General features: G+C 44.0%; 1 protein-coding gene across 5 annotated transcripts in view; it reads right to left on the minus strand.

Moving 5' to 3' along the window:
• Nucleotides 1-1,235: 1,235 nt before the first annotated feature.
• The window catches only part of adprhl1 (ADP-ribosylhydrolase like 1), a 30,380-nt gene continuing 14,752 nt past the window's right edge, over nucleotides 1,236-16,863 (minus strand). For 2 of the 5 annotated variants that reach the window (XM_046338602.1, XM_046338603.1), the window contains exons 2-6: nucleotides 15,707-15,847; nucleotides 15,160-15,287; nucleotides 14,004-14,136; nucleotides 13,540-13,705; nucleotides 1,236-4,091 (exon numbers count right to left, since the gene is read on the minus strand). In XM_046338602.1, the coding sequence (XP_046194558.1) occupies nucleotides 1,826-4,091; nucleotides 13,540-13,705; nucleotides 14,004-14,136; nucleotides 15,160-15,287; nucleotides 15,707-15,847 (2,834 nt within the window). In that variant the 3' untranslated portion in view covers nucleotides 1,236-1,825. Of the gene's footprint in view, nucleotides 4,092-12,332; nucleotides 12,382-13,539; nucleotides 13,706-14,003; nucleotides 14,137-15,159; nucleotides 15,288-15,706; nucleotides 15,848-16,863 lie in introns of those variants that run through there. The other 3 variants (XM_046338601.1, XM_046338600.1, XM_046338604.1) reach the window with 3 other exon arrangements.

A 16,863-nucleotide genomic window follows, 5' to 3' on the forward strand; every position in this document is an offset into this window, starting at 1 on the left:
GAAATTAATATTTGAAGTAGCTACATCTTCAAATTAGTATGAATCTAAGGTCATATCCTCATATACAGTTTTTTTTTCCTTCTTCCAGAAACAAATGTATGTCTTTGTGTGTTTGAGCTTTACCCATCAATACAAGTGCACATCGTCCATTTCTTAGCATTAAAATAGTGTGTTTAGGGCTGTTTTTCCACCCGTCAGTGAAAGGCGCCTGGTGTGAATAGTATGAGATAAGTGGGTTATTTCCCCAGGTCATAGTCCATGTCTGTAGCCAAAACACTGGCAGTAAGGGCACATTTACTGTGTTGGTGTGAATAGTATGAGATAAGTGGGTTATTTCCCCAGGTTATAGTCCATGTCTGTAGCCAAAACACTGGCAGTAAGGGCACATTTACTGTGTTGGTGTGAATAGTATGAGATAAGTGGGTTATTTCCCCAGGTCATAGTCCATGTCTGTAGCCAAAACACTGGCAGTAAGGGCACATTTACTGTGTTGGTGTGAATAGTATGAGATAAGTGGGTTATTTCCCCAGGTCATAGTCCATGTCTGTAGCCAAAACACTGGCAGTAAGGGCACATTTTTACTGTGTTGATGTGAATAGTATGAGATAAGTGGGTTATTTCCCCAGGTCATAGTCCATGTCTGTAGCCAAAACACTGGCAGTAAGGGCACATTTACTGTGTTGGTGTGAATAGTATGAGATAAGTGGGTTATTTCCCCAGGTCATAGTCCATGTCTGTAGCCAAAACACTGGCAGTAAGGGCACATTTACTGTGTTGGTGTGAATAGTATGAGATAAGTGGGTTATTTCCCCAGGTCATAGTCCATGTCTGTAGCCAAAACACTGGCAGTGAGGGCACATTTACTGTGTTGTGGTTGTAGAACATCTAGCTGGCACACAAACAACCTGTGTGGGTGTATCTGTCACCTTGGAACATTCCAGAAAAAAAATGAACCCTCTGGGGGTCAACATTTGAACAAAGATTCTCTTGTAAAACTTCATTGATACATGTCGCGGCCAAATATGTCCCTGATCTCTGAGATTATTCTAATGACATTAAATGAAATGTATGGTGCTTTAGTTCCGGTTTACTTGTGATAAACGACAATAGTCACGAGCCTTCGGGAGAGTATAGATACGCCAAGGTCAGTAGAGCTATAACTCAAACCGGCTAATGAATGAAAGGTTGATTAGAAGGGAACAGTAAAAGTGTTTCAGATTGATCACAACGTCAACAATACAATAACTACAAGATAAGGGATTGAGTTTCTTTAATCTGATAAAGAGCAGAGGTTCGTTTGACTCTGTTGTCATAGCTACAGTTTAAGTCCTGATATTATTGCTTCACATTGTTTTCCACGAAAATCCCATTCTAAAGATTTAGGCTTAGTCAATTTTTAACACCACTGTTCTGTTTGTCTTTCCACTGTTACAGTACGGACGACACACACACACACACACACACACACACACACACACACACACACACACACACACACACACACACACACACACACACACACACACACACACACACACACACACACACACACACACACACACACACACACACACGCTACTCTACTTAGAGCATTACACACACGCTACTCTACTTAGAGCATTACACAGCTTCTGAGTAATCACCACACGTAGAGCGTAGGCTGCTTCCTGCAACCCCACGGCTTTCAGAGGACAGCAACACATGGGGTAGCTGACATGACCTTGAAGGTGTATCGTGTTTCACTGTGAGGAGAGAGAAAGTTCAGAAGGCTTTTATCTTTCACAGACGGACGCATCACTGAAGTCAGAGTGAGTGGACGAGTAACTTAGAAATTAAAAGTATCTGTGAATCGGATGATTCTGGGTTTATGAATCAGTTTCGCAGAAGGGTCGCTGTAGTTTAACGTCCTGTACTTTGGTCTCTCCTGCTTTTCTGTCTGTAGTCTTTCTGGCTCTGCAACATTCGAACCACGCGTAGTGATGACATCATCTTCGTGTGACATCACAGCGCAACCCTGCCCCTCCCCCTCATGACATGTCACCTCCCCCTCCCCACTTTGCAGTGCCATGGGGACATTTACTTCCTGTTTGGCTTCATGTGGGCGGTGCTCCTGGTTGAACATTGTGGGCGCTGATGGCAGGAAGCAAAGGTCAAGATCAGGGGTTGTGGGGACAGAGGTCATGACATCAGGGGTTGTGGGGACAGAGGTCATGACATCAGGGGTTGTGGGGACAGAGGTCATGACATCAGGGGTTGTGGGGACAGAGGTCATGACATCAGGGGTTGTGGGGACAGAGGTCATGACATCAGGGGTTGTAGATTCAGAAGGTGGGGGTGAGAGGCTGGCATTATGGGCCTGGCCCAGTTCTGATGGTTCTGATTCTGAGCCGTGGGCCCTCCTAGGGATGGGGTATCTGGGCTGGCTTCTCTGGGTGGACCGGGGTTGGGGTGGATCCATGTACTGTTTTCTCCAGGGGTAGGAGAGATGTGAGCCATCCAGGGTCCTGGTTTTGAACCCTAACCCTGAGTATTTCTGTACTGGTGGATCCACAGAGGAAGCTAGTGCCCACACAGGAGGACAAGGGAGCAGCGTTGCCAGGTACCCAGACTGCAAGGCCTCTACCTCAGGTATCCCTACCTGGGGTGCTGGGGGAGACCACTGGACCACTGCAGCAGAGCAGAGCAGCTCTACCTGCACATAGCTGAGCTCCTGACCTAAGACCTGTACCTTTAATTCCCTATCTGAAACCTGTGCCTTGACATCCTGACCTATAACCCGTGCCTTGTGTTCCTGACCTGTAACATGTGCCTTGTGTTCCTGACCTGTAACCTGTGCCTTGACCTCCTGACCTGAAACTTCAACTTCATTGTCTTGATCAGGATCCTGATGTTCCTGATGTGAAGCCTGTACCACCACTTCCTGACCCACTGAAGCCTTAACTTCAATGTTTTCACTCTGAACCTTTAGCTCCTTGTTAAATTCTGAACCATGGCCTTCTCGTCTTTGACCTGAGCTAACAATCTGTTCTTGGTTCGTACCCAGAGTCTCTACCTGTTGGTTCGTACCCAGAGTCTTTACCTGTTGATTAGCACCCCAAACTTCTACCTCCTTAATTGAATCCTGAATCTGACCTTCAGCTTCTTGATCTGAACCTGGAGCCCTTATCTGCTTATTGACTACAGAGTGACCTTTCACCTTCTGATTCAGACCAGCTACTGTCTTCTCTGATCCTCTATCTCCTTCCTGTACTCCATAGGGGTTCTCTTTCCTCTGCTGTCCCCAGCCTTTACTCTTAACCTGTTGCTTCACTGAACTCTGACCTTTGACGGGTTGACCTGGTTGACCTAAGCGCTGTTGTCCCTGTTCTTCCTGACGACTCACCAATTCATTGACACGTCCAGATGAGCTGGTACCAGGAGAGGAGCTTTTCCTCTGGCAACTGATGTCACTTCCCCGGTGCACCGTCGCCATGGTTTCAAACTTGTCCATTACGGCAGACAGTAGCTGCCCCTTGCCGATCGGTCGGGGTCTTTTCGACGCTCCTCCCCCCTGTGTGGCCCCTCCCCTCTCTTTCTGCGTTGCTGCGGCAAACCTGGCCAGCACATCCTTAACAGTGTTCCCCTTTCTCACTCCACGTCCTGTTTTGGGAACGCAGCCCTCAACCTGTCCACTAGGGGTCTCTCTGCCATGCCTCTGGCTCCCACAGCCTCCCCCTCCACCCCCTCTGGAGGACAGTGCCAGGGCCCCCACCTCCCGGCGGTGAGTGAACGGAGGGTTGGGGGTGTTCCTCAGGAACTTGGCCTGGAGAAGCTGGAAGGAGGTGAGGCGTCTTGAGACGTCGCTCCCTGCCGGTCGACCTCCACACCTGCTGAACTGGGGCACCTCCAACCCCACACTGATCTCCAGCCCTAACCTCTCAGGGGGCCTCGCGGTGGGGCTCCGGCCGGGCAGGTCCTGGGTTAGGTAGTGGAGCAGGCTCTCCAGAACCCCTCTGAACTCCGGGCGGGTCGTCCGGTCCCAAACCAGCCTCCTCAGAGTTCTGGTGTCCACAATGAGGCCTGATGGCCCTGCATTCACTGCTCTCTCTGCTCTGTAGGGAAACATAAGGGCCTAGCTTTGTTCTCAGGACAGAACAGGGAACATAGAAATATAATCTAGATTGTATTTCTGTGACGGAAACATCCTGTGATAGGGCTTACTAACCTCGACCATCTCTGTACTACTATAACCTCTACCATCTCTGTACTATAACCTCTATCATCTCTGTACTGTAACCTCTACCATCTCTGTACTGTAACCTCTATCATCTCTGTACTATAACCTCTATCTCTACTATAACCTCTACCATCTCTGTACTATAACCTCTACCATCTCTGTACTATAACCTCTACCATCTCTGTACTATAACCTCTACCATCTCTAACCTCTACCATAACCTCTACCATCTCTGTACTATAACCTCTACCATCTCTGTACTATAACCTCTACCATCTCTGTACTATAACCTCTACCATCTCTGTACTATAACCTCTACCATCTCTGTACTATAACCTCTACCATCTCTGTACTAACCTCTACCACCTATAACCTCTACCATCTCTGTACTATAACCTCTACCATCTCTGTACTATAACCTCTACCATCTCTGTACTATAACCTCTACCATCTCTGTACTATAACCTCTACCATCTCTGTACTATAACCTCTACCATCTCTGTACTATAACCTCTACCATCTCTGTACTATAACCTCTACCATCTCTGTACTACTATAACCTCTACCATCTCTGTAACCTCTACCATCTCTATAACCTCTACCATCTCTGTACTATAATCTCTCTAACCCATCTCTGTACTATAACCTCTACCATCTCTGTACTATAACCTCTACCATCTCCTCTCTACCATCTCTGTACTATAACCTCTACCATCTCTGTACTATAACCTCTACCATCTCTGTACTATAACCTCTACCATCTCTACTATAACCTCTACCATCTCTGTACTATAACCTCTACATAACCTCTACCATCTCTGTACTATAACCTCTACCATCTCTGTACTATAACCTCTACCATCTCTACTATAACCTCTACCATCTCTAACCTCTACCATCTCTGTACTACTCTACCAACTATAACCTCTACCATCTCTGTACTATAACCTCTACCATCTCTGTACTATAACCTCTACCATCTCTGTACTATAACCTCTACCATCTCTGTACTATAACCTCTACCATCTCTGTACTATAACCTCTACCATCTCTGTACTATAACCTCTACCATCTCTGTACTATAACCTCTACCATCTCTGTACTATAACCTCTACCATCTCTGTACTATAACCTCTACCATCTCTGTACTATAAACCATCTCTACTATAACCTCTACCATCTCTGTACTATAACCTCTACCATCTCTGTACTATAACCTCTACCATCTCTGTACTATAACCTCTACCATCTCTGTACTATAACCTCTACCATCTCTGTACTATAACCTCTACCATCTCTGTACTATAACCTCTACCATCTCTGTACTATAACCTCTACCATCTCTGTACTATAAACTGTACTATAACCTACCATCTCTGTACTATAACCTCTACCATCTCTGTACTATAACCTCTACCATCTCTGTACTATAACCTCTACCATCTCTACTATAACCATCTCTGTACTATAACCTCTACCATCTCTGTACTATAACCTCTACCATCTCTGTACTATAACCTCTACCATCTCTGTACTATAACCTCTACCATCTCTGTACTATAACCTCTACCATCTCTGTACTATAACCTCTACCATCTCTGTACTATAACCTCTACCATCTCTGTACTATAACCTCTACCATCTCTGTACTATAACCTCTACCATCTCTGTACTACTATAACCTCTACCATCTCTGTACTATAACCTCTACCATCTCTGTACTATAACCTCTACCATCTCTGTACTATAACCTCTACCATCTCTGTACTATAACCTCTACCATCTCTGTACTGTACTATAACCTCTACCATCTCTGTACTATAACCTCTACCATCTCTGTACTATAACCTCTACCATCTCTGTACTATAACCTCTACCATCTCTGTACTATAACCTCTACATCTCTGTACTATAACCTCTACCATCTCTGTACTATAACCTCTACCATCTCTACCATCTCTGTACTATAACCTCTACCATCTCTGTACTATAACCTCTAACCTACTACCTGTATAACCTCTACCATCTCTGTACTATAACCTCTACCATCTCTGTACTATAACCTCTACCATCTCTGTACTATAACCTCTACCATCTCTGTACTATAACCTCTATCTCTGTACTATAACCTCTACCATCTCTGTACTATAACCTCTACCATCTCTGTACTGTAACCTCTACCATCTCTGTACTATAACCTCTACCATCTCTGTACTATAACCTCTACCATCTCTGTACTATAACCTCTACCATCTCTGTACTATAACTATAACCTCTACCATCTCTGTACTATAACCTCTACCATCTCTGTACTATAACCTCTACCATCTCTGTACTATAACCTCTACCATCTCTGTACTATAACCTCTACTACTATAACCTCTACCATCTCTGTACTATAACCTCTACCATCTCTGTACTATAACCTCTACCATCTCTGTACTATAACCTCTACCATCTCTGTACTATAACCTCTACCATCTCTGTACTATAACCTCTACCATCTCTGTACTATAACCTCTACCATCTCTGTATAACCTCTACCATCTCTGTACTATAACCTCTACCATCTCTGTATCTCTGTACTATAACCTCTACCATCTCTGTACTATAACCTCTACCATCTCTGTACTATAACCTCTATCTCTGTACTATAACCTCTACCATCTCTATAACCTCTACCATCTCTGTACTATAACCTCTACCATCTCTACTATACTATAACCTCTACCATCTCTGTACTATAACCTCTACCATCTCTGTACTATAACCTCTACCATCTCTGTACTATAACCTCTACCATCTCTGTACTATAACCTCTACCATCTCTGTACTATAACCTCTACCATCTCTGTACTATAACCTCTACTACTATAACCTCTACCATCTCTGTACTATAACCTCTACCATCTCTGTACTATAACCTCTACCATCTCTGTACTATAACCTCTACCATCTCTGTACTATAACCTCTACCATCTCTGTACTATAACCTCTACCATCTCTGTACTATAACCTCTACCATCTCTGTACTATAACCTCTACCATCTCTGTACTATAACAACCTCTACCATCTCATCTCTGTACTATAACCTCTACCATCTCTACTATAACCTCTACCATCTCTGTACTATAACCTCTACCATCTCTGTACTATAACCTCTACCATCTCTGTACTATAACCTCTACCATCTCTGTACTAATAACCTCTACCATCTCTGTACTATAACCTCTACCATCTCTGTACTATAACCTCTACCATCTCTACTAACCTCTACCATCTCTGTACTATAACCTCTACCATCTCTGTACTATAACCTCTACCATCTCTGTACTATAACCTCTACCATCTCTGTACTATAACCTCTACCATCTCTGTACTATAACCTCTACCATCTCTGTACCTCTATAACCTCTACCATCTCTGTACTATAACCTCTACCATCTCTGTACTATAACCTCTACTACTATAACCTCTACCATCTCTGTACTATAACCTCTACCATCTCTGTACTATAACCTCTACCATCTCTGTACTATAACCTCTACCATCTCTGTACTATAACCTCTACCATCTCTGTACTATAACCTCTACCATCTCTGTACTATAACCTCTACCATCTACTATAACCTCTACCATCTCTGTACTATCTCTGTACTATAACCTCTACCATCTCTGTACTATAACCTACTATAACCCATCTCTGTACTATAACCTCTACCATCTCTATAACCTCTACCATCTCTGTACTATAACCTCTACCATCTCTGTACTATAACCTCTATCTCCATCTCTGTACTATAACCTCTACCATCTCTGTACTATAACCTCTACCATCTCTGTACTATAACCTCTACCATCTCTGTACTATAACCTCTACTACTATAACCTCTACCATCTCTGTACTATAACCTCTACCATCTCTGTACTATAACAACCTCTACCATCTCTGTACTATAACCTCTACCATCTCTGTACTATAACCTCTCATCTGTACTATAACCTCTACCATCTCTGTACTATAACCTCTACCATCTCTGTACTATAACCTCTACCATCTCTGTACTATAACCTCTACCATCTCTGTACTATAACCTCTACCATCTCTGTACTATAACCTCTACTACTATAACCTCTACCATCTCTGTACTATAACCTCTACCATCTCTGTACTATAACCTCTACCATCTCTGTACTATAACCTCTACCATCTCTGTACTAACCTCTAACCTCTACCATCTCTGTACTATAACCTCTACCATCTCTGTACTATAACCTCTACCATCTCTGTACTACTAACCTCTACCATCTCTGTACTATAACCTCTACCATCTCTGTACTATAACCTCTACCATCTCTGTACTATAACCTCTACCATCTCTGTACTATAACCTCTACCATCTCTGTACTATAACCTCTACCATCTCTGTACTATAACCTCTACCATCTCTGTACTATAACTGTACTATCTACCATCTCTGTACTATAACCTCTACCATCTCTGTACTATAACCTCTACCATCTCTGTACTATAACCTCTACCATCTCTGTACTATAACCTCTACCATCTCTGTACTATAACCATCTCTACTATAACCTCTACCATCTCTACTATAACCTCTACCATCTACTATAACCTCTACCATCTCTGTACTATAACCTCTACCATCTCTGTACTATAACCTCTACCATCTCTGTACTATAACCTCTACCATCTCTATAACCTCTACCATCTCTACTATAACCTCTACCATCTCTGTACTATAACCTCTACCATCTCTGTACTATAACCTCTACCATCTCTGTACTATAACCTCTACCATCTCTGTACTATAACCTCTACCATCTCTGTACTATAACCATCTCTGTACTCTAACCTCTACCATCTCTGTACTATAACCTCTACCATCTCTGTACTATAACCTCTACCATCTCTGTACTATAACCTCTACCATCTCTATAACCTCTACCATCTCTGTACTATAACCTCTACCATCTCTGTACTATAACCTCTACCATCTCTGTACTATAACCTCTACCATCTCTGTACTATAACCTCTACCATCTCTGTACTATAACCTCTACCATCTCTGTACTATAACCTCTACCATCTCTGTACTATAACCTCTACCATCTCTGTATCTCTGTACTATAATAACCTCTAACCTCTACCATCTCTGTACTATAACCTCTACCATCTCTCTATAACCTCTACTATAACCTCTACCATCTCTGTACTATAACCTCTACCATCTCTGTACTATAACCTCTACCATCTCTGTACTATAACCTCTACCATCTCTGTACTATAACCTCTACCATCTCTGTACTATAACCTCTACCATCTCTGTACTATAACCTCTACCATCTCTGTACTATAACCTCTACCATCTCTGTACTATAACCTCTACCATCTCTGTACTATAACCTCTACCATCTCTGTACTATAACCTCTACCATCTCTGTAACCTCTACCATCTCTGTACTATAACCTCTACCATCTCTGTACTATAAACCATCTCTACTATAACCTCTACCATCTCTGTACTATAACCTCTACCATCTCTGTACTATAACCTCTACCATCTCTGTACTATAACCTCTACCATCTCTGTACTATAACCTCTACCATCTCTGTACTATAACCTCTACCATCTCTGTACTATAACCTCTACCATCTCTGTACTATAACCTCTACTATCTCTGTACTATAACCTCTACCATCTCTGTACTATAACCTCTACCATCTCTAATAACCTCTACCATCTCTGTAACCTCTACCATCTCTGTACTATAACCTCTACCATCTCTGTACTATAACCTCTACCATCTCTGTACTATAACCTCTACCATCTCTGTACTATAACCTCTACTATCTCTGTACTATAACCTCTACCATCTCTGTACTATAACCTCTACCATCTCTGTACTATAACCTCTACCATCTCTGTACTATAACCTCTACCATCTCTGTACTATAACCTCTACCATCTCTGTACTATAACCTCTACCATCTCTGTACTATAACCTCTAACCCATCTCTGTACTATAACCTCTACCACCATCTCTGTACTATAACCTCTACCATCTCTGTACTACTATAACCTCTACCATCTCTGTACTATAACCTCTACCATCTCTGTACTATAACCTCTACCATCTCTGTACTATAACCTCTACCATCTCTGTACTATAACCTCTACCATCTCTGTACTATAACCTCTACCATCTCTGTACTGTAACCTCTACCATCTCTGTACTATAACCTCTACCATCTCTGTACTATAACCTCTACCATCTCTGTACTGTAACCTCTATCATGGACAATGAATTCTTTATACATGACAGAATATTCATTCCTTGACATTGGGACATCAGGACATTGGCTGCATCAGCAGATTTAGAGATGATTTAGATTTCCAGTGAATATTCTAGCAGTGTTATGTGTAACAGGGACTGTTTAGTTGATGTGTAACAGGGACTGTTTAGTTGATCTATAACAGGTTGGTCTGTAACAGGGACTGTTTAGTTGATCTATAACAGGTTGATCTGTAACAGGGACTGTTTAGTTGATGTGTAGCAGGGACTGTTTAGTTGATCTGTAACAGGGACTGTGTAGTTGATGTGTAGCAGGGACTGTTTAGTTGATGTGTAGCAGGGACTGTTTAGTTGATCTGTAACAGGGACTGTGTAGTTGATGTGTAGCAGGGACTGTTTAGTTGATCTATAACAGGGACTGTGTAGTTGATGTGTAACAGGGACTGTGTAGTTGATGTGTAACAGGGACTGTTTAGTTGATGTGTAACAGGGACTGTGTAGTTGATCTATAACAGGTTGGTCTGTAACAGGGACTGTGTAGTTGATGTGTAGCAGGGACTGTTTAGTTGATCTATAACAGGTTGGTCTGTAACAGGGACTGTGTAGTTGATCTGTAGCAGGGACTGTGTAGTTGATGTGTAACAGGGACTGTGTAGTTGATCTATAACAGGTTGGTCTGTAACAGGGACTGTGTAGTTGATGTGTAGCAGGGACTGTTTAGTTGATCTATAACAGGTTGGTCTGTAACAGGGACTGTGTAGTTGATCTGTAGCAGGGACTGTGTAGTTGATGTGTAACAGGGACTGTGTAGTTGATCTATAACAGGTTGGTCTGTAACAGGGACTGTGTAGTTGATCTGTAGCAGGGACTGTTTAGTTGATGTGTAGCAGGGACTGTTTAGTTGATCTATGACAGGTTGATCTGTAGCAGGGACTGTGTAGTTGATCTGTAGCAGGGACTGTGTAGTTGATCTGTAGCAGGGACTGTGTAGTTGATCTATAACAGGTTGATCTGTAGCAGGGACTGTGTAGTTGATGTGTAACAGGGACTGTTTAGTTGATCTGTAGCAGGGACTGTTTAGTTGATCTGTAGCAGGGACTGTGTAGTTGATCTGTAGCAGGGACTGTTTAGTTGATCTGTAGCAGGGACTGTTTAGTTGATCTGTAGCAGGGACTGTGTAGTTGATCTGTAGCAGGGACTGTGTAGTTGATCTGTAGCAGGGACTGTGTAGTTGATCTGTAGCAGGGACTGTTTAGTTGATCTATAACAGGTTGATCTGTAGCAGGGACTGTTTAGTTGATCTGTAGCAGGGACTGTGTAGTTGATCTGTAGCAGGGACTGTTTAGTTGATCTGTAGCAGGGACTGTTTAGTTGATCTGTAGCAGGGACTGTGTAGTTGATCTGTAGCAGGGACTGTTTAGTTGATCTGTAGCAGGGACTGTGTAGTTGATCTGTAGCAGGGACTGTTTAGTTGATCTGTAGCAGGGACTGTTTAGTTGATCTGTAGCAGGGACTGTGTAGTTGATCTGTAGCAGGGACTGTTTAGTTGATCTGTAGCAGGGACTGTTTAGTTGATCTATAACAGGTTGATCTGTAGCAGGGACTGTGTAGTTGATCTGTCGCAGGGACTGTTTAGTTGATCTATAACAGGTTGATCTGTAGCAGGGACTGTGTAGTTGATCTGTAGCAGGGACTGTTTAGTTGATCTGTAACAGGGACTGTGTAGTTGATCTGTAGCAGGGACTGTTTAGTTGATCTGTAGCAGGGACTGTTTAGTTTATCTATAACAGGTTGATCTGTAGCAGGGACAGTTTAGTTGATCTGTAGCAGGGACTGTTTAGTTGATCTGTAACAGGGAAGTCGGGGTAAGTAGAGAAGAGAGAGAAACAGACTATTGCATAGTTTCCTAGGAACGGTGGAATGGTGGTTTCTAGGGTCCTGGTACAGTGAGGTGTCCCAATTATCTCTCCTTCCTCCCAGAGTGTGCACTTGTTCACTTCCCTTCACTGATTTGAAAGGAAATGACTGGTATAAGAAATATGGTGGACAGAATATGGTGGTGGAAAGGAGATATTATTGGGACACGTCACCGGTGTTAGTTAGGATTGACCTCTGACCTCTACAGCATTATGAAGACAGTAGCAAAGAGAGACGCGGACCTCAGAGGTAATATATAGATATTCACTTTAATCTGATAATAACACGCGTGGTGAATCCACAGCAGACAATAATAGACCAAAACATGAGATAAGTGCAAATAACAGACTAAGAGTGGATCCCAAATAGCACTACCATTGACCTGGGCACATAGGGTTCGGGTCAAAAGTAGTGCACTATATAGGGAACATATACAATATGGGGGGGGACAGACAGACTAATAACAAGCCTGTAAGTTTAAATCACATTTACACAGGACTGTCTTCTTTGTCTCCAATCACATGTTTTAAACCCAGGACTGGTGTGTGTACAGTAGGTAGGGATGTTAGTTGCTCCACGTTCATCTATAGATCAGAACACCTGGGGCCTCTGGAATCTATGGAATTGTTACATCACAGATCCGGTTTCAGAGTTCCAATTCTGTTTCTGATTCAGTTCCACATGAATGACTTTTTTTTTTAGAAACAAAACACTTCATGGAACTGGAACGGAACTATTCCAGAGACCCCAGCAGGAGCAGTTGGGAGAGAGAGACAGAGAGGAGGGTACAGGCCGGGCTAGGGGGGCTGTAGTGCTGTGGGATAGGTAGGTAGCAGAGGAGGCTGGTAGGAGGAGATATAGAAGGACAGGCTCATTGTAATGGCTGAAATGGAATAAATGGAACCGTATCAAGCATATGTAGTCCCCTTCATCCATTACAATGAGCCGTCTTCCTGTAGCTCCTCCCACCAGCCTCCACCTGGTAGGTAGGTAGGTGAGCAGCCAGTAGCCAGCCATGGTAGAGTCATTCATGTGTAGTTCCTATGTCGGCCAGAAGAGGGCGGTGTGGGCAGGGTGGTGTTGTTACTTCTCTGTGCTCCTCTCTGCGGAGGCTGCCTTGTACAGTTCGGCTCCGAGCTCCTCCAGCCGCGTGCGTCGGTCCACATCCTGGTGCAGCCCTTCAGGGACCTGGGACAGGCCGAACAGGAGACCGTACAGACAGCCTGCTATCAGCCCTGTGGCACTGCTCTCCCCTGGGGGACACAATGACTAGGTCAGAGAAGATACTAATGGCAAGGGCACACAACACACACACACACACACACACACACACACACACACACACACACACACACACACACACACACACACACACACACACACACACACACACACACACACACACACACACACACACACACACACACACACACACACACACACAAATAAATATACAAACACAACAAGAACACACACACACTTACCTCCACAACTCTTATATAAACTACTTACACAGACAACAAACCAATGCACACACACACACAAGCCCACCTCCGTGGAACATGGCGCGGCGGCAGAGCTGGGTCCAGTCGGAGCCTGAGGCCAGGAGAGCATCGTAGGCTATCATGGGAGCATCATGACCCCTCCGTCCAGCCCGGCCCTCTGAGCTCCAGCGCTTATACACCTGTAGAGAGGAGAACACACCTGAGTTAAATACTTCTACACCTAGAGAGAGGAGAACACACCCGTAGAGAGTAGAACACACCTGTAGAGAGGAGAACACACCTGAGTTAAATACTTCTACACCTGTAGAGAGGAGAACACACCTGAGTTAAATACTTCTACACCTAGAGAGGAGAACACACCTGAGTTAAATACTTCTACACCTGTAGAGAGGAGAACACACCTGAGTTAAATACTTCTACACCTGGAGAGAGGAGAACACACCTGAGTTAAATACTTCTACACCTGTAGAGAGGAGAACACACCTGAGTTAAATACTTCTACACCTGTAGAGAGGAGACACACCTGAGTTAAACACACCTGAGTTAAATACTTCTACACCTGTAGAGAGGAGAACACACCTGAGTTAAATACTTCTACACCTGTAGAGAGGAGAACACACCTGAGTTAAATACTTCTACACCTGTAGAGAGAGGATAACACACCTGAGTTAAATACTTCTACACCTGTAGAGAGGAGAACACACCTGAGTTAAATACTTCTACACCTGTAGAGAGGAGAACACACCTGAGTTAAATACTTCTACACCTGTAGAGAGGAGAACACACCTGAGTTAAATACTTCTACACCTGTAGAGAGGAGAACACACCTGAGTTAAATACTTCTACACCTGTAGAGGAGACCTGAGTTAAAACCACACCTGAGTTAAATACTTCTACACCTGTAGAGAGAGAACACACCTGAGAACTTCTACACCTACTTCTACACCTGAGAGGAGAACACACCTGAGTTAAATACTTCTACACCTGTAGAGAGGAGAACACACCTGAGTTAAATACTTCTACACCTGTACACCTGTAGAGGAACACACCTGAGTTAAATACTTCTACACCTGTAGAGAGGAGAACACACCTGAGTTAAATACTTCTACACCTGTAGAGAGGAGAACACACCTGAGTTAAATACATCTGTTAAATATCTTTAAATATCCAGTTTGCCAGGTAGAATGGAACCAATGGATGACCTTGTCTGTCTCCTCAGCGTTGTAGGTGTCAGGAAACAGGGGCTTGTTCTGCCCCTCCTCCTCCACGCCTCTCTCCTCCAGGTAGAACTGCCACTTAGCCTCGAAGTAGAACCACTTCTCCTGGTACTCTGCAGTGGACACAACATACACCACCATTTAATCACACTCACACAGTCTATTTTTCACACAGTCACACACACACACACACACACACACACACACACACACACACACACACACACACACACACACACACACACACACACACACACACACACACAGTCTATTTTTCACACACACACACACACACACACACACACACACACACACACACACACACACACACACACACACACACACACACACACACACACACACACACACACAGTCTATTTTTCACACAGTCACACACACACACACACACACACACACACACACACACACACACACACACACACACACACACACACACACACACACACACACACACACACACACACACACAGTCCCACACACACCACACACACACACACACACACACACCTACCTGCCATGTGGCGTATGGTCTTCTTACAGTACTCCTCGGCCTTGGGGATGACCTTCATGAGGTCGCGACCCCAGGTCACCAGCGGTTTGCCCTGCACCACGTACGATGCAAACAGAGCCGTGGTCAGAGAGCCCAGGAAACCTGTTGGAATCAGCCAGGTCACTATCATGTCATTATAGATGGTAAACCCAGTGAACCTGTTCCCAGACCTGTTGGAATCAGCCAGGTCACTATCATGTCATTATAGATGGTAAACCCAGTGAACCTGTTCCCAGACCTGTTGGAATCAGCCAGGTCACTATCATGTCATTATAGAGATGGTAAACCCAGTGAACCTGTTCCCAGACCTGTTGGAATCAGCCAGGTCACTATCATGTCATTATAGAGATGGTAAACCCAGTGAACCTGTTCCCAGACCTGTTGGAATCAGCCAGGTCACTATCATGTCATTATAGATGGTAAACCCAGTGAACCTGTTCCCAGACCTGTTGGAATCAGCCAGGTCACTATCATGTCATTATAGATGGTAAACCCAGTGAACCTGTTCCCAGACCTGTTGGAATCAGCCAGGTCACTATCATGTCATTATAGAGATACCAGGTAAACCCAGTGAACCTGCTCCCAGACCTGTTGGAATCAGCCAGGTCACTATCATGTCATTATAGATGGTAATACCAGGTAAACCCAGTGAACCTGTTCCCAGACCTGTTGGAATCAGCCAGGTCACTATCATGTCATTATAGATGGTAAACCCAGTGAACCTGTTCCCAGACCTGTTGGAATCAGCCAGGTCACTATCATGTCATTATAGATGGTAATACCAGGTAAACCCAGTGAACCTGTTCCCAGACCTGTTGGAATCAGCCAGGTCACTATCATGTCATTATAGATGGTAATACCAGGTAAACCCAGTGAACCTGTTCCCAGACCTGTTGGAATCAGCCAGGTCACTATCATGTCATTATAGATGGTAAACCCAGTGAACCTGTTCCCAGACCTGTTGGAATCAGCCAGGTCACTATCATGTCATTATAGATGGTAAACCCAGTGAACCTGTTCCCAGACCTGTTGGAATCAGCCAGGTCACTATCATGTCATTATAGATGGTAATACCAGGTAAACCCAGTGAACCTGTTCCCAGACCTGTTGGAATCAGC

Source organism: Oncorhynchus gorbuscha, unplaced genomic scaffold, assembly GCF_021184085.1.
Source record: "Oncorhynchus gorbuscha isolate QuinsamMale2020 ecotype Even-year unplaced genomic scaffold, OgorEven_v1.0 Un_scaffold_2030, whole genome shotgun sequence".
In the NCBI taxonomy this organism is placed as follows: Eukaryota; Metazoa; Chordata; class Actinopteri; order Salmoniformes; family Salmonidae; genus Oncorhynchus; species Oncorhynchus gorbuscha.